This window comes from Pecten maximus, chromosome 3, assembly GCF_902652985.1.
Source record: "Pecten maximus chromosome 3, xPecMax1.1, whole genome shotgun sequence".
In the NCBI taxonomy this organism is placed as follows: Eukaryota; Metazoa; Mollusca; class Bivalvia; order Pectinida; family Pectinidae; genus Pecten; species Pecten maximus.
In genome coordinates this window covers 32,115,283-32,133,708 of record NC_047017.1, presented here as the reverse complement: position 1 = coordinate 32,133,708, position 18,426 = coordinate 32,115,283, and the positions used below count along the sequence as shown (strand labels likewise).

Sequence of the window (18,426 nt, the reverse complement as noted above, 5' to 3'; positions counted from 1 at the left end):
TATTTTCATTGAACACACGGTGATACTTGAGTCGTTGACCGAAGTTTATTCCAATAAAGGGAGGGTTGTGGTGATTGGTGACCTAAATGTCAAACTTAGAGGGCATAGACGCACGTTTGAAAAGAATGAGAGGTCATCTGTATTCCAGTCCTTCTTAGATCGTGTCAACCTGATATCTGTGAATATACAGGCTAAATGTATTCGGTCCGAAATATACTTTCTATCCAACAACAGGAAACTGTTCCACAGATGATCATATTCTGGTATAGTGTAGCATTGAAGATCTGGTAACGTATTGTGAAATATTACATAATGTGTTTGGTTTTCCTAAACTATACGTATAAGGTATATCATACTAATGCACGGCAAAAATGACTATTGAACACCTGTGACGCTTCGGACAGCCATGGTGACTTCTAGGCCTACAGGAAAGTCGAGACGACAGTGATTCTAACTGTGTTTTAGCGATTATGTAATAAAACAAGTATATCATGAGTGTGTGTGTAATATTCCAGAATATTTGACACGAGGTAATGGTAATCGACCGATGTTCTATAGTACGAGGCCGAACCCATGATATATTTGTATAATATTAGATGATGATTCGCATAACTTTTGAGGATATCTGTCATACATTCTTTAGCGCTACCTATCTCTGCACCTTATATCACAGGGCCAGAATGTGTTCAATATGACTAGAAAAAAAAGTGAAAGATACAAGTGTTGTTAAACTTAATACAAATTGTCTAAATGAGATCTTGAGTTCTATCAGCATCCCGCGTGACAGCATAACTGACAAAGATATCGAGGAATGTTGTGTTCGTATTGTGCTCACTGTTAGGAAAACCGCCGATGTAGCATTGCCAAAGAGTGTATTTAAAAGTTATCTAAAACCGTATTGGAATGCAGATTTTACAAAGTTACACGATATCTTGGCTATAAAAAAGACAAAACTGGATTTCCGAAGGTCGACCAAGATCAAAGAATGCTAGCTTTCTGATTTTTAAAAAGAGTAAACTTTTCGTAGGAATTTAAGAAATCCGTTCAACGTCTATATGTCGAATCAATTTTCAGAAATAAACAGATGTGGTGAGGCATATCATAATCTTTTATGGCAATTATATGAACGTAAAAGACGGAAGCGGAAGAATTGCCGAGCTGATAAACAACGGTGAGTTATGAAAAGAACCAACAGAAATATTAGATGCTGGGAAATCCCATTTTGAAATGATATTTTAAGATAAACCAAACGATCTTTTTTATGCAGAATTTAAAAATCTTATGTTAACAAATATACATACAATTGAATCTAGGGCAAAATTTGAAAAAAGATAAATTCCTTACAACGGCTGTCATACCAACAGAAATTGCGAGGCTGTGCAAGAAACTTACTCCAATAGAGCGGGAATTGATATTTTTCAATATGGAAATTTAAAATGAATACATACCAAGACAAGAAATTATGATCACTTTTCCCAACAGACAGCAGTGCGCTTACCAAAATAACCTTTGTAGCCTATGTACAACATTTACCTTTCAAGAATGTATTCACTACAATATGTAAAATGGTCCAAATATTTATGTCGCTTTTTTGAACAATTATGAATTGTCAAATGAAGATATCGAATATTTCAGTCTAACAAATTTAAGATTTTTGTATCAAATGTTTAAAATATATGAACCACTTTATTACTAATAATTATCCAATGCCTTTTTCACTTGAAAAAACAAATGAAAATAAAAAAAATACACATGGTCCTTTTCCCCCAGTATGTGCATTGGCAGTAGTGTTTCTGTAATTTATCATATAAATGGCCTTAGTTGTACCTACATTGAAGATTAAAAGGCTCAAATATGTAGGAAACACTTTTACATTATTTAACGAGCAATGACGTCTAGATGATAATTGGGTTTTACAATGTATATGCATACAAACAGTGCCAGTTCCATATCCTCGAAGATTTTAAAGTATCACGGTAAGTAATTATCTATACCACATACGTATTACGATAAGTTGTTGTATACACGATAATACTGAATTTGGCTAATCAACATAAATTTGAATTGAGTTTCTGTATCTTGACATACATGTATAAGTTTTATGACTAAGTCTTTATCATAAATTGTGCTGTCACCTAAACATGTCGATGTTTAAATGGCAATTAGTTTAGTTAGATGTAGTCGACGTAAATTATGTTTGCAAATTTACTTCTATAACAAAAAGTAGAGGTCCATTTACATAAACTGATATTAATCACAAATAGAGGTCAATTACATCTCCGTATTATCGTAATAATCTTATTATCGGAAACCGTTCCATTATCTCATACACATACAACTAGTTATGCGATACAATACTATAGTTTGGCTTAATAACGCGAAACAAAATTTGCTCCATCGAAAATGATCCCAACTGACATTCGTTATATTCATGTAAATCACACAGAACAGGAAAGCTTTTTAAACACATGGACCAATATGCTACCTATTACGTACGATAACAATTAAAGTCTGTGAGAGTTAAAAAAAACAACCAAACTTGTCTTCTTATCTGTCAGCAGCTTTCGTAATTAGACTTTTGAACTAGATATGAGTCAACGAGTATCAATCCAATTACGGCTGTATATATTTCGGGTCATTATAGAGTAGCTCGGCAAAAGGGGATCAATTTATTTGTATAATTGGGCAAAAAAGTGGTATTTGGTCCTGATTTTGAGTTTGGTACTTGGATCGGCCATATTATTGATATATATCAGTGTGGTATAAAGAATATTGATAAAGGTCAGCATGACTAGTATAAAATGACTTACGTCGGTTTGGTATGAAGTATATGGTTAAACGTCGGTTTGGTATGAAGTATATTGATGAACGTTAGTTTGGTATGAAGTATATTGATGAACGTTAGTTTGGTATGAAGTATATTGATGAACGTTGGTTTGGTATGAAGTATATTGATGAACGTTAGTTTGGTATGAAGTATATGGATGAACGTCGGTTAGGTATGAAGTATATTGTTAAACGTCGGTTAGGTATGAAGTATATTGATGAACGTTAGTTTGGTATGAAGTATATTGATGACCGTTGGTTTGGTATGAAGTATATTGATGAACATCGGTTTGGTAAGAAGTATATTGATGAACGTTGGTTTGGTATGAAGTATATTGATGAACGTTGGTTTGGTATGAAGTATATTGATGAACGTTAGTTTGGTATGAAGTATATTGATAAACGTTGGTTTGGTATGAAGTATATTGATGAACGTTAGTTTGGTATGAAGTATATTGATGAACGTTAGTTTGGTATGAAGTATATTGATGAACGTTGGTTTGGTATGAAGTATATTGTTGAACGTTAGTTTGGTATGAAGTATATTGATGAACGTCGGTTTTGTATGAAGTATATTGATGAACGTTAGTTTGGTATGAAGTATATTGATGAACGTTGGTTTGGTATGAAGTATATTGATGAACGTTAGTTTGGTATGAAGTATATTGATGAACGTTGGTTTGGTATGAAGTATATTGATGAACGTCGGTTTGGTATGAAGTATATTGATGAACGTTGGTTTGGTATCAAGTATATTGATGAGCGTCGGTTTGGTATGAAGTATATTGATGAACGTCGGTTTGGTATGAAGTATATTGATAAACGTTGGTTTGGTATGAAGTATATTGATGAACGTTGGTTTGGTATGAAGTATATTGATGAACGTTAGTTTGGTATGAAGTATATTGATGAACGTTGGTTTGGTATGAAGTATATTGATGAACGTCGGTTTGGTATGAAGTATATTGATGAACGTCGGTTTGGTATGAAGTATATTGATGAGAGTCGGTTAAATTTGGTATGAAGTATATTGATGAACGTCGGTTTGGTATGAAGTATATTGATGAACGTCGGTTTGGTATGAAGTATATTGTTAAACGTCGGTTTGGTATGAAGTATATTGATGAACGTTGGTTTGGTTTGAAGTATATTGATGAACGTTAGTTTGGTATGAAGTATATTGATGAACGTTGGTTTGGTATGAAGTATATTGATACACGTTAGTTTGGTATGAAGTATATTGATGAACGTTGGTTTGGTATGAAGTATATTGATGAACGTTAGTTTGGTATGAAGTATATTGATACACGTTCATGAATTCCCCCTCGGGTTGTGTTATCTTTGTCACACCCCAAGGCAGGGAAATATTCTATTAATCTTCTTGTCAGACATTTTGTGTTTTAGATATTATCTCCTCGTCAGACTTTTTGTATTTTAGATATTAGAGTCTATCTCCTCGTCAGTCTTTTTGTATTTTAGATATTTTCTCTCATATATCGCCATGTTGGATAGAGTTTGCCCATGTAAGATAGCTATGTAAGATAAATCTATCTTACATAGCATTTCACGCGCGCGGAGTAATCTGCGTTCAAGGGGACAACTCTTACAACGTCGTGTGCTTGTGTTTACACCCGACAGTCCTTAGATTTATTATATCGTCGGTGTCGGTTTTGAAACGTTGGATTTAACTATAAAAAAAAACATATTCTGGGATAAATATATATCATATCAGCAATAAAACAATAGGGCTACACGGTTAAACTTATAACTCCGATAATTACTGTACAGTAGACTAGGCCTAGGCTACAGGCCTGTTGTAACAGTACAGTACTGTACAGACCGGCCTACCCTACAGGTTTGTCATTTGCCATTAAAAACATGCAAACACATACAATCACCTGGCAATGATAGGAAGTTGAATGGCCTAAAAGCCATAAATAAAAAAAAAGTTTATTTAAAAAGAAAATGTCAAACATCACAACCGATGAAATTAATGGTTCCGTTTGCGTCAGCACAGGGGACTGGAATTTGTTCACTCTAGGCCTACTCAGTAACCTGTGTATTTGGAAATTGGAAATTGGCTCTTAAATGAACGAACATTCGGTAAAAAAAGACACCCCTCGATGTTCATATAAAGAAATATTTATAGAAATTGTAACACAGAGTCTATATTATATTTGTGTAGAGTTACCAGGAAAACTAACTATCACCCTAGCCTTTCAATATGATCATCGTTATCGACTGACCTACCTTCGTCATTCTACCAAAAAAAACCGGTTAAACACATATAATCCTATGTCACAGAAAATATCGAATACTCGTATCGAGTCACTGTTCGCTGGTTCACACATGAAGTTGCCAAAATCACCGTGAATTCAAAATTAACACCCACGAAACATCGCCGCGTCATGGCGATCGAGATCGACATCACTCTCAATAGCCTTGAACTATGAATGGAATTCCAGTGACAGTCGTGACGTCATGCAGTGACGTAGTATTTTATAAAAATGTGACTTGGCAATACAAAGTACAGTGTGTTCCGTGAAATGATCAAATATGTCGAGTTGCAAATCAAATCATAAGTAAAATTGGAAAACTCATTTCAGCGTTGGATTTTTCAAAGTATTGTTGATAGAACTTCTTTTTCTCGGATGTTGACAATTTGGTCACGGCCACGTCAAAAGTCGGTCAAGTTACGGCAATTTTTATCGGCGAATTGTTCATTCAATCATCACTTAACCACAAAAGGAATGAAATTTGGGTGCAAACTTTGTTTGCAAAAATCAGGTATGATCTTTCAGAATATCATAAGTATTTTTAGTAAAAACGTCAAATAATAAAATTACAAAATTGAAGAAAATGGATGACTGAGGTACACTTTCGCCAGAAATTTGGTAGTGATATGAGAGAAAAAGACTCTTTCATTATGTGTGTATGTAGGATAGGGATATTCTACCCTCGGGATCACAAAATGTGGTAAAGCCCTCGGCAAGCCTCGGGTTTCACCACATTTTGTGACCCCTCGGGTGGAATATCCCTATCCTACATATACACATATGAAAAAGTCTTATAATCTCCTCGTCAGTCTTTCTGTGGATCAGATTTTTTCCCTTGTCAGTCTTTTTGTGGAAAAGATTTTTTTCTACTCGTCAATCTTTCTGTGGTATATTATATTATCTCCTCGTTAGTCTTTTTGTGGTAAAGATATTTTATTCTCGTCAGTCTTTTTGTGTTATATGTATTATCTACTCGTCAGTCCTTTTGTGTTTTATATATTATCTACTCGTCAGTCTATTGGTGTTTTATATATTTTCTCCTCGTCAGTCTTTTTGTGTTTTATATATTATCTACTCGTCAGTCTTTCTGTGGTATAGATATTATCTCCTCGTCAGTCTTTTTGTGTTTTATATATTATCTACTCGTCAGTCCTTTTGTGTTTTATATATTATCTACTCGTCAGTCTTTTTGTGTTTTATATATTATCTACTCGTCAGTCCTTTTGTGTTTTATATATTATTTACTCGTCAGTCTATTTGTGTTTTATATATTTTCTCCTCGTCAGTCTTTTTGTGTTTTATATATTATCTACTCGTCAGTCTTTTTGTGTTTTATATATTATCTACTCGTCAGTCTTTTTGTGTTTTATATATTATCTACTCGTTAGTCTTTTTGTGTTTTATATATTATCTACTCGTCAGTCTTTTTGCGTTTTATATATTATCTATTCGTCAGTCTTTTTGTGTTTTATATATGATCTAATCGTCAGTCTTTTTGTGTTTTATATATTATCTCCTCGTCAGTCTTTTTGTGTTTTATATATTATCTACTCGTCAGTCTTTTTGTGTTTTATATATTATCTACTCGTCAGTCTATTTGTGTTTTATATATTTTCTCCTCGTCAGTCTTTTTGTGTTTTATATATTATCTACTCGTCAGTCTTTCTGTGGTATAGATATTATCTCCTCGTCAGTCTTTTTGTGTTTTATATATTATCTACTCGTCAGTCCTTTTGTGTTTTATATATTATCTACTCGTCAGTCTTTTTGTGTTTTATATATTATCTACTCGTCAGTCCTTTTGTGTTTTATATATTATTTACTCGTCAGTCTATTTGTGTTTTATATATTTTCTCCTCGTCAGTCTTTTTGTGTTTTATATATTATCTACTCGTCAGTCTTTTTGTGTTTTATATATTATCTACTCGTCAGTCTTTTTGTGTTTTATATATTATCTACTCGTTAGTCTTTTTGTGTTTTATATATTATCTACTCGTCAGTCTTTTTGCGTTTTATATATTATCTATTCGTCAGTCTTTTTGTGTTTTATATATGATCTAATCGTCAGTCTTTTTGTGTTTTATATATTATCTCCTCGTCAGTCTTTTTGTGTTTTATATATTATCTACTCGTCAGTCTTTTTGTGTTTTATATATTATCTACTCGTCAGTCTATTTGTGTTTTATATATTTTCTCCTCGTCAGTCTTTTTGTGTTTTCTATATTATCTACTCGTCAGTCTTTCTGTGGTATAGATATTATCTCCTCGTCAGTCTTTTTGTGTTTTATATATTATCTACTCGTCAGTCCTTTTGTGTTTTATATATTATCTACTCGTCAGTCTTTTTGTGTTTTATATATTATCTACTCGTCAGTCCTTTTGTGTTTTATATATTATTTACTCGTCAGTCTATTTGTGTTTTATATATTTTCTCCTCGTCAGTCTTTTTGTGTTTTATATATTATCTACTCGTCAGTCTTTTTGTGTTTTATATATTATCTACTCGTCAGTGTTTTTGTGTTTTATATATTATCTACTCGTCAGTCTTTTTGTGTTTTATATATTATCTACTCGTCAGTCTTTTTGCGTTTTATATATTATCTATTCGTCAGTCTTTTTGTGTTTTATATATGATCTAATCGTCAGTCTTTTTGTGTTTTATATATTATCTCCTCGTCAGTCTTTTTGTGTTTTATATATTATCTACTCGTCAGTCTTTTTGTGTTTTATATATTATCTACTCCTCAGTCTTTTTGTGATTTATATATTATCTACTCGTCAGTTTTTTTTTGTGTTTTATATATTATATCCTCGTCAGTCTTTTTGTGTTTTATATATTATCTACTCGTCAGTGTTTTTGTGTTTTATATATTATCTACTCCTCAGTCTTTTTGTGTTTTATATATTATCTACTCGTCAGTCTTTTTGTGTTCTATATATTATCTCCTCATCAGTCTTTTTGTGTTTTATATATTATCCACTCTTCAGTCTATTTGTGGTATAGATATTTTCTCATCGTCAGTCTTTTTGTAATCCAAATATTATCCCCTCGTCTGACCTTTTGTGAAAAAGATTTTCCCCCTCGTAATCCTTCTTGTGGTGAAATTATCTTCTCGTCAGTCTTTTTGTGGTATAGATATTATCTCCTCGTTAGTCTTTTTGTGTTATAGATATTATCTCCTAGTTGGTCTTTTTGTGGTATATTATATTATCTCCTAGTTGGTCTTTTTGTGGTATAGATATTATCTACTCGTTAGTCTTTTTGTGGTATAGATATTATCTCCTAGTTGGTCTTTTTGTGGTATAGATATTATCTCCGTGTCAGTCCTTTTGTAGTATAGATATCTTATTCTCGCCAGTCTTTTTTTGTAGAAAAGATATGATCTTTTCTTCGGTCTATTTGTGGTATAGATATTATCTTCTCGTCAGTCTATTTGTGGTATAGATAACATCTTCTCGTCAGTCTATTTGTAGTATGGATATTTCATTCTCGACAGTGTTTTTGTGGTATAGATTAATAGAATATTTCACCCCCTTGGGGGTTGAGACAGGGGAATCTCAACCAGAGGGAAAGATTCATAAGTTGCCAAACACACGTGTTTGACAGCTCAATTATTTTACCCGAGGGTTGAGATTCTCTTGTCCCACTTCCATGGGGGTGAATGATTATTTTTTCCTTAACCTGTTTACCCTCTTATGTTTCTAATATTGACGTTGCATCAATGCAAGGAAATGTTGACGTGACGTCATTGTACTGTTGCCGTGACGTCATGGTATTGTTAAAGTGACGAAATACAATTGTTAAGAACGTGAAAAGAGCACGTGTAGATTGTCTTTTCCCTAGGGTGAGGTAAGAAAATCTCACCCCGGTAAAACTTCGGATATCCCTGTCCAGGGTAAGAGAAATTTTATTCTGGTCAGTATTTTTGTTGTATAGATATCATCCCCTGATCAGTCTTTCTGTGGTATAGATGTTATGTCTTCGCCAGTCATTTTATGGTATAGATATCACCTCCTCGTCAGTCATTTTATTGTTTAGATATCACCTCCTCGTCAGGCTTTTTCTGGTATAGATATTATGTCGTCGTCATGCTTTTTGTGGTATAAATATTTTATTCTCGTCAATCTTTTTGTGGTATGGATATCATTTTCTTTTCATTCTTTCTGTGATTTTTTTTTCGTGTTTCGGAATGATGGATATATGTATATTTGTGTCTTGCATTTTTATTGATATTTTTTATTTCTACATATTTAGAAAGAAACTATTACACTAGCTTTTGTTTATCTTCAGTATAGATATCTATGTTCCTGCAGGATAAGTAAACGTTTAGTGTATAATTGTATGTTTTCATAGCATATTTACTTTTAGTAATTGATTGATTAATTTGTTTATTAAAGAAATAGAAATAAAAAAATCACTTTAATGACATTTTATTGCATGTATGTTAATTCGTTCCGCAATTCAATGTTTCACAAATTCATGAGCTTAGTGACCTGGAGGACAATCACAGACAGGCTCTTTGATAGTGACCGTGGCATTTCCGTGATCCAGCGAAAATGAGGCACAGTCCTTGAGAGTTTCTTTTCCCGGCTTCAGTGTCACGTGACCATACCGCCCGGCAAAGTGGATATACGTCTGGGCCCTCGTGGTGTAGACAAAATAATTGCATTTATTATTGTGCTTCGATTTGAAGATACATCGCCCAGTGAGTTTCACAGTCGCCACACAGTCTTCGGTGGATTCCGCTACATCGCAGGTTGTCTCAGCTGACAAATACAACATAAACATTTTCATATACATGTACTTGGTCAGAACAACACATTACGAACAACATACTATACCGTATCGTAAAGAGTAACATATCTATATACCACGTACACAACAGTGTACCCAAACATTGACATAAACATTTACCCTGTAGACATCAACCCCACGATCATTCGCTTTACGTAAACAGTAACATATATATTTACCCCACGATCATCATTTTACGTAAACAGTAACATATATATGTAACGCAGTTGCGTTCCGCTCGTTTATTTTTGGACTCATTCCGGAAAATTGTAACATCCGGTTACGTAAGATACCCGTGCTGCTGTGGGGTCAATCACTTTTCGTCCAGGTGTCAGCAGGGTAAGTGGTGTTGACTTTTAATCTGTGAAATTAATTAGATAACCGTCGCCCATCCTTTCCTAAATTTCATATTAACTTGTCTGCTGGATATTATTTGCCACTATCGTACATGTATTTTTATTTCCACGTGCAGTATTTTGATGTATTTTCGATGTATAGAACTTTGTTTAATTTGAGTCTCGTGTGCCGGTGTCATGTCGGAAGTCAGGTTGTTGCTTGAAGGAGTTATTCCATTTTGAGAGCACTCGCGGAGTGGCTAGTGAATATTTCCGCCTCTCGGGCTGTTTCTATACCGGTTAAGCGAGGGATGGTTGTTGGTAACCTCGTTAGTAGATACGGGAGAAAAGACGGGTGGTTAGCAAATGTTGTATTCTGACCGGACATGCCACGTGCTTGAGACTCGGGGTAAACTACATTTATTTCATTTATATGGTTAGTTGTGATTAAACGATGGTTGGCATATGTTTTAGGCTAGACGTATATAATTGTGAATTCCTCACTGTGCCTCACGGGTATTATTTTGGTACTTTGTTATTTTTACACATGTTAATAAATTGTTGAACTTTATATGACGAGTCTATTTTCTTTCTCACCAGTTTTCCAAATATTGTCTATTACTTGAAAATTCATTTGTATTTGGAATCTGCAAGCGAAAGCGGCAGTCGAACCCTGGGCAAAAACTTGGTAGCAGTCCGACACACGTGGCACCCCTGCGGTACACGTGCTGCGCGTTACATATATCTACCCCGCGGACATTATCACTGTACGTAAACTGTAACATATATATCTACCCCGCGGACATTATCACTGTACGTAAACAGTAAAACATATATCTACCCCGCGATCACCACTATACGAAAACAGTAACACATTTAGCTACTCGCCGATCATCACTATACGTAAAAAGTAACACATATATCTAACACGCGGACAATATCACTACACGTAAACAGTAACACATGTATGTAATCCGCGGCCAACGCCATTTATAGTAACATTAGCAAAACTCTTACGTGTGCATTTGTTGTATCCATCTCCAGTGAAGCCAGGCTCACAAACACAGTTGTAAAACCCATCGGTTACTTTACATGTTGCCCATTTATTACAGCCCTCCCCCGAGTCTATAGTCTCAAATCTGGCAGTGTTTCCTCTCTTGACACATTTCTCCACTCTAGTACAGTCACTTGTACGACGAATGGAGTCAAGCTAAACATACAAAACAGTAAAACTATTAGTGTTGTATTGTCACATAAAACGGTAAAACTGTTAGTATTGTATTGTCACATAAAACAGTAAAACTGTTAGTATTGTATTGTCACATAAAACAGTAAAACTATTAGTGTTGTAGTGTCACATTAAACAGTAAAACTGTTAGTGTTGTAGTGTCACATTAAACAGTTAAACTATTAGTGTTGTAGTGTCACATTAAACAGTTAAACTATTAGTGTTGTAGTGTCACATTAAACAGTTAAACTATTAGTGTTGTAGTGTCACATTAAACAGTTAAACTATTAGTGTTGTAGTGTCACATTAAACAGTTAAACTATTAGTGTTGTAGTGTCACATTAAACAGTTAAACTATTAGTGTTGTAGTGTCACATTAAACAGTTAAACTATTAGTGTTGTAGTGTCACATTAAACAGTTAAACTATTAGTGTTGTAGTGTCACATTAAACAGTTAAACTATTAGTGTTGTAGTGTCACATTAAACAGTTAAACTATTCGTGTTGTAGTGTCACATTAAACAGTTAAACTATTAGTGTTGTAGTGTCACATTAAACAGTTAAACTATTAGTGTTGTAGTGTCACATTAAACAGTTAAACTATTAGTGTTGTAGTGTCACATTAAACAGTTAAACTATTCGTGTTGTAGTGTCACATTAAACAGTTAAACTATTCGTGTTGTAGTGTCACATTAAACAGTTAAACTATTAGTGTTGTAGTGTCACATTAAACAGTTAAACTATTAGTGTTGTAGTGTCACATTAAACAGTTAAACTATTAGTGTTGTAGTGTCACATTAAACAGTTAAACTATTAGTGTTGTAGTGTTACATTAAACAGTTAAACTATTTGTGTTGTAGTGTTACATTAAACAGTTAAACTATTAGTGTTGTAGTGTTACATTAAACAGTTAAACTATTAGTGTTGTAGTGTTACATTAAACAGTTAAACTATTCGTGTTGTAGTGTTACATTAAACAGTTAAACTATTAGTGTTGTAGTGTTACATTAAACAGTTAAACTATTAGTGTTGTAGTGTCACATTAAACAGTAAAATCATTAGTGATGTTGTGTCACAGATGTACAAAGACACACGGAATATACCAGTGTGAATATTTGTGGATGGCATTGTTGTTACCAACAAAGGTCGTCTCGATAGTACCTTGTAATATCTGCCGTTTTCCAGACATCCACAGTCTCTCTTACGGACACAGGTGTCTCCACTTGCGATAAACCCGCGTTTGCACACACATCCGTCTACTTTGGGTCGTTTGCAGCCACGTGCTCCTTTCTGGTCAACACACGTGTTTGCACACCCTTTGGTAACGGGTCGGTACACAGATTGTTTGGGGCAGTTCATGCTTTTTTCTGCAATAGGAACATGGCAAGTTACCTTGTGTAAATGCTTTATGATCATGTCGATGACTTAATTAAGCAATGAACAGTGGTTTTAATGTTGTTATAGTCGATATGGCAGCAAGATGTATGGTGGGCAAATGATAGATGGCACGCGCAATATGACGATGCTCACATTAATGTAACTTCATCATTTAATGGAGTAACCATGTCGTAAATGATGACGTCATTAATTTTGACGCTAATTCTAAGGATCAGTGCAGATGGCGCGATGGAAAACTGTCATAAAAGTTTACATTTTCTTGCAAGTATGTGAGAAAAATAATCAAACATGGGTCTGTTCCGCGAACAAGGCTACCTCAACCATCATGTAAGAGTTTAGCTGGACAGCACTCGGCAAGCCTCGTGCTGACTGGCCAAACACTTACACCTGGGTTGAGATATCCTTGTCCACGGAACAGACTCGTGTTAGATTTTATTAGTCTTCCTCCGTTTAACATGGTAGGTTACGCCGAAAGTTTACCTGACACAATAACTTGTTGGCCAGCTTTGTAATGTTTAATACTCCTAATACTCACTGCACATTCTCGTTCTCCATCTCGCCAATTTGTTCATCCTGCTGCACCATGCTGCGTATCCCTCTAACACGTTACATAACACCTGATCTCGGACTTTTCTGTTCTTAAAGCTATCACAGTAATCTTCAACACAGACATTGTACATTTGTTTTGCCAGAAGCGGGTCTGCCTTGATGCACTTGAGGAACTTAGAACGTTTGACGTCAGGGTGAAGTTGACCACATCGACCACGACTATCGACTGTTTTTCTTTGTTGAACTTTACACGGTTTAAGGTGTGTCTACGTGGCAGCTGCAGGTACCACAGAAAAGAACAACTCAATAATTGAAGCGTGTGTTGGTAGCATCGATGTTTGCGTATTAAAACGGCATTAGTAATGTAATCTTATTGAATACACTAGTCCTATTATAGTGTGTGGCGTGTATCTCTACGACCTGTATCTAAATACTGAATCATTTGTTGTTTTTTTGATAGATAAGTTAAATCATTTTTCGTGTTACGATATGTAAATAGTCTTACCAATATGATTAATAACTAATGAAGTCTTACCAATATGATATATAACTAATGAAGTCTTACCAATATGATATATAACTAATGAAGTCTTACCAATATGATATATAACTAATGAAGTCTTACCAATACGATATATAACTAATGAAGTCTTACCAATATGATATATAACTAATGAAGTCTTACCAATATGATATATAACTAATGAAGTCTTACCAATATGATATATAACTAATGAAGTCTTACCAATATGATATATAACTAATGAAGTCTTACCAATATGATTAATAACTAATGAATTCTTAACAACATGATATATAACTAATGGAGCGAAGTAGTATTATTATAACAATATATTAACAAACATAAATTGTAACAGGGACCATTTCATATGTCGTTCAAATTACAGAACGGTTGTAAATGGTGCTAGCAAAATCTCTATCAATGGGAGTTATTCAACAGTTGCACCCTTTTCAGTAACCAAAATAGTTGCAATAGCTTTTCAAGTATCAAAGTACACCTACATACTAAATTTGAACAAAACGGGACACTATCATAAGCTCAGGAAATCAAAAGTCTATTTTGTTTAACCATAGAACGGGGATTCTATCAGTATCAATATTTTCAAGATAAGCTAATAAACAAATCTCAATTTCAACCAATCGAATGCCAATGCTTTGTTTCCATTATGACCAATCGAAGAGATATGTCATTTTTATTTTGACTTACGGTCAAACACATCCAGGTAAGGTAACCTCCGCGACGGAAGAAATCAGGCAAATTGAAATATCATCCGTACTTCTTTACAGCTATTATTTGGAAGAGAGTTTTACCAATGTCATATACAGATGCCTTTTTGAAAAATTGGAAGTAATGATATGATAGAGACTTTGTAAACAATATGTATACTCTTCACCTATATAAAAACATAATTTTTAGAAGGAAGGACTTTTTACACGATATGCCAATACTTACAATGTTGGCTTCCCATCCACCATGGTAGGTATCACGTAACTGTTTCCGATCTCATTATCTCTGTTGGTAGATTCAGACACATCAGTACCATTCCGAGTAAAGTAGTCATCATGCTGATCGTTACAGTTACCGCACATGCCACTTAGTCTAGGGCTGTATCCGGACGGAACCTCTACCAGCACTGTAGCCTTGCCGCTCCACTGAACAGTGACGTGGCAGTCAGTCTCTACCAGCGTGTATATTCCACTTCTAGATATCCTCAAGGCCCCTGTCTCACTCTTGTACGGTAGGTCCGTGTGCAATTCGTCCACCTGCAAGGCAGCATACTCAAATGCTAAATACTCTTCGATGCATATATATGGTTTGACAGAGGCGCTTCTTTTAAAAACATATTGATGACATTTTGGCAGCGTTAATAATAGCAATACATGTATTAAGGTTCATCGGATTCATCAGAATATGCAACAAGAATGGTAATAATTTTCTGATCATAATGTCTCCCAGGAAAGTACTGCTTAATATGACAACAAGGAATACAATGTGTGACTAAGATTTTGAAGTAAAATAGCTTTATATATCCGGTAAGAAAGAAAGTTGGTAGAGTGAGGACTAGGAAAATAAATTATAGTGCGGGTGATTCCATGAGATAATAGTTGTTAATAGGTGTATAGAGTTCAAGTTCTATAGGAAAAATAACGAAGTTGGTAGAGCAAGCGCATAAAAATGTATTTATAGTAACTGAGGCCCAGGTTTTGATCCCAGAGGGGTGAAACCTGTACTTGAACAAGAGATGGTAGTGGCCTCAATATTGACCCAAGGTTGGTGAAATCTGAAATTTAACAAGAGATGATTGTTGTTAGTAAGTGTATTAGATTCCTTATCAGGACAATATATTAATTAATGTACTATGCTGATCATGGACTTCAAAAACATTATATTTATAGTAGCAGCGACAAGAACAAAAATTTTGATCAAAGGTTGAAACGGAATTCCGTAAAAGAAGATGATAGTGGTAAGTGTATGAATATGTAGGGAAACATTGGAAATCGGTAGAGAGAGTAATTCGAATTCTTCTTATTGTAACAGTGACCTCATTTTTTCACACCACATCGTTGATATACGAATTTGTACAAGAAATGATATCTGTGAGTACATGTATGAAGTTTCGGGACAATTGGACCATAAGCTCTTTATCTTCCTCAGCGACTCGTCGCGAGGGGTACTAATATGTGTAAAGGCTAAATACAGTGTAAGTAATAATAATAATATCTATACCAGGTTTAACGGCATTGCGCATGATAGAATGTATCAAGTTTCAACGCTATTGCTAATCATAACAATACATACAGGATTTGAAGTTCGGTGTTTGGGTATCGTGTTATTATATCTACACTGCAATACTGAACAGATTTAAACAAATCGTAACCACGATCTGTCAAAGCAACGCCTGTTTAATATGTTATATGTTATTATCTCTTTCAGTATACATGTACATACAAATTATTATGGAATATAACGAATTGTGAAACAACGATCAATATACTGTATTTTTTCTTACTGTACCGCGCGTAATTTTGTCGAGTTATATTTTTGACGATATTTTCACATGAATATGTACCGAGTAGAGTATGTTTACCCACAGAGCAGTCACGATTCACAAGCTTGGTGATTCTAGCTCGAAGCAGTTAATTACGATGGCATCACAAGGGATATGGCTTTGACACACGAGACGCTTTCGCGTAGGGACTTGCTGTCCCTGTACATTTTTTTGGTTGTGAAATGCCCCGTTCCTGCAAAACTTCATTTTCTTTGTTTTCCCCATGTCACTGTATTGCACACGATTGTCGAGTTTATAAAAAAAAACTCAGTTCAGAACCACTGAAAATTTCCGACGTAATCACTTACTTGGACAATGTAATCAAGGCCAACATTCCATCGAAATCACCTCGGAAGGTTTAAGGAAAGTACAAAATTGGCTGAACACCTACAAGGCATCAGGGCCAGTACCAACAATAACACAGAAAGGACTGTCCATAGAAATAGTTCCAGTCCTAACACTAATCTTCCAGACATACATCCAACACGGCAAGATAACATGACATATATCTGTTCCATATTTAAGAATTAGGCTAAGGACCAAATGGAAAACTACAGACGCGTATTCCTGTTATCTATCAGTTGTTTGAGCAAATAATTTGTAGCAGCATGACAAAACATATGAACAAACACAACATTTTCAGATATGAACAACACGCCTTCAGAGGCGGCGCTTCTGCGCTGCGAGACGTAACTGTTACTAATAATCAATACCTGGCAAAATGAGCTAAACAGATGACATCCTCTTGTACTTTTTCAAGTGTATCACAATATTGTGTCACGTAAGCTACATTCGTCTGTGGTAGACGATGTATTGTTTAATGTATAAGGAAAGGAGGCACACGTTTCTAAGGTAGAAGGTACATCCGTTTGTAGAAGGAGATGTATTGTATACATGTCAAAGATAGGAGGTGCACGTTTCTGAGGTAGTGGATACAGATATATGTGGAAGAAGATAACTTGTCAGTAGAAGATGTATTTTTACCTGTCTACGGTAGGAGAATAACTGTCATTTGTAGAAATAATGTGAATCAAAGGAGATAGTCGGATGTTGGAGAACTATTGTGTATGATAACGACTCACCATAACATCATCTCCTTTCAGAAACACGGTTTGACCATATATTTCGAATAATACGGACTTAATCATGACAGGCCCTCCTTTCACCCCAGATTCATTGTTGACACTGATCCTGTAGTTACACGAAGAATCCTCTGTGTCGTTATGCTCCGACAACAGATAGCTGCAATTCCCGGGATGACGTATCATAGAACCGTCAAACGTCCGGTAGTGTACATGTCCAGACGCGGAACAGGTACAAGGTTCTAAAACAACAAAAAAGTGATGTGACTAAATGTAAACATCAAATAGCGAATATATATATAAATGTTTATCCGTTATTCTACCATGTTTGCTATGCAACGCCAGTTTTGATTGGTTTAAAACCATGTATTATTTTCCAATAATACACGCTCGTGCCAATAATACACGCTTGTGAGTCACGACTGTTACAGTTTTATGTATCTAATATTCAACATTTTAGTAATACGATTACTTTAGCCGAGTGGGCTAATGGGTTAGTCTTTCATAAACCTTTTATCACTACGCGAGTTCGAATCCTACGAAGGCCCTTTTTCTTTTTCCATCAATTTTTTTTTAATTTTCGAAATTAATGCCATATGATAGATGTTCTTGATCGTAATACTGTATTGCCTGTAAAGAAATGTATATTTTATAAACAAATAATGCAATACTCAAGAAATAAATAACAAGGTTTCCCCGGGGTTTCTTTGTCGTTTTTCTATTAGAAAGAGGTAGATCTCAGAAATAAACAGTACATGGTAGAATAGAAATAATCAACTTTGACTCGTGTATTGTTGCAGGATATACAACTCGGACTCGGATATTTTGCAATTTTAATTAATAACTCAGGCCTGCGGCCTTCGTTAT

General features: G+C 34.8%; 1 protein-coding gene across 1 annotated transcript; it reads right to left on the bottom strand.

Moving 5' to 3' along the window:
- Positions 1-9,517: 9,517 nt before the first annotated feature.
- Positions 9,518-17,774, bottom strand: LOC117323917 (alpha-tectorin-like). Its single transcript, XM_033879449.1, has 6 exons — positions 17,560-17,774; positions 14,881-15,191; positions 13,393-13,683; positions 12,621-12,826; positions 11,250-11,442; positions 9,518-9,869 (listed from the first exon to the last, which is right to left on the bottom strand). Exons 3-6 carry the CDS (start codon positions 13,535-13,537, stop codon positions 9,589-9,591), a joined length of 825 nt encoding a protein of 274 aa, XP_033735340.1. The 5' UTR covers positions 13,538-13,683; positions 14,881-15,191; positions 17,560-17,774; the 3' UTR covers positions 9,518-9,588.
- Positions 17,775-18,426: the final 652 nt, after the last annotated feature.

Coding starts and splice junctions, on each gene's coding strand:
- LOC117323917 (XM_033879449.1), bottom strand. CDS start 13,537: ATGTACAATGTCTGTGTTGAAGATTACTGTGATAGCTTTAAGAACAGA. Junction 12,827..13,392: donor ATGGAGAACGAGAATGTGCA/GTGAGTATTAGG, acceptor TTCCTATTGCAG/AAAAAAGCATGAACTGCCCC. Junction 9,870..11,249: donor TGGATACAACAAATGCACAC/GTAAGAGTTTTG, acceptor TGTATTTGTCAG/CTGAGACAACCTGCGATGTA.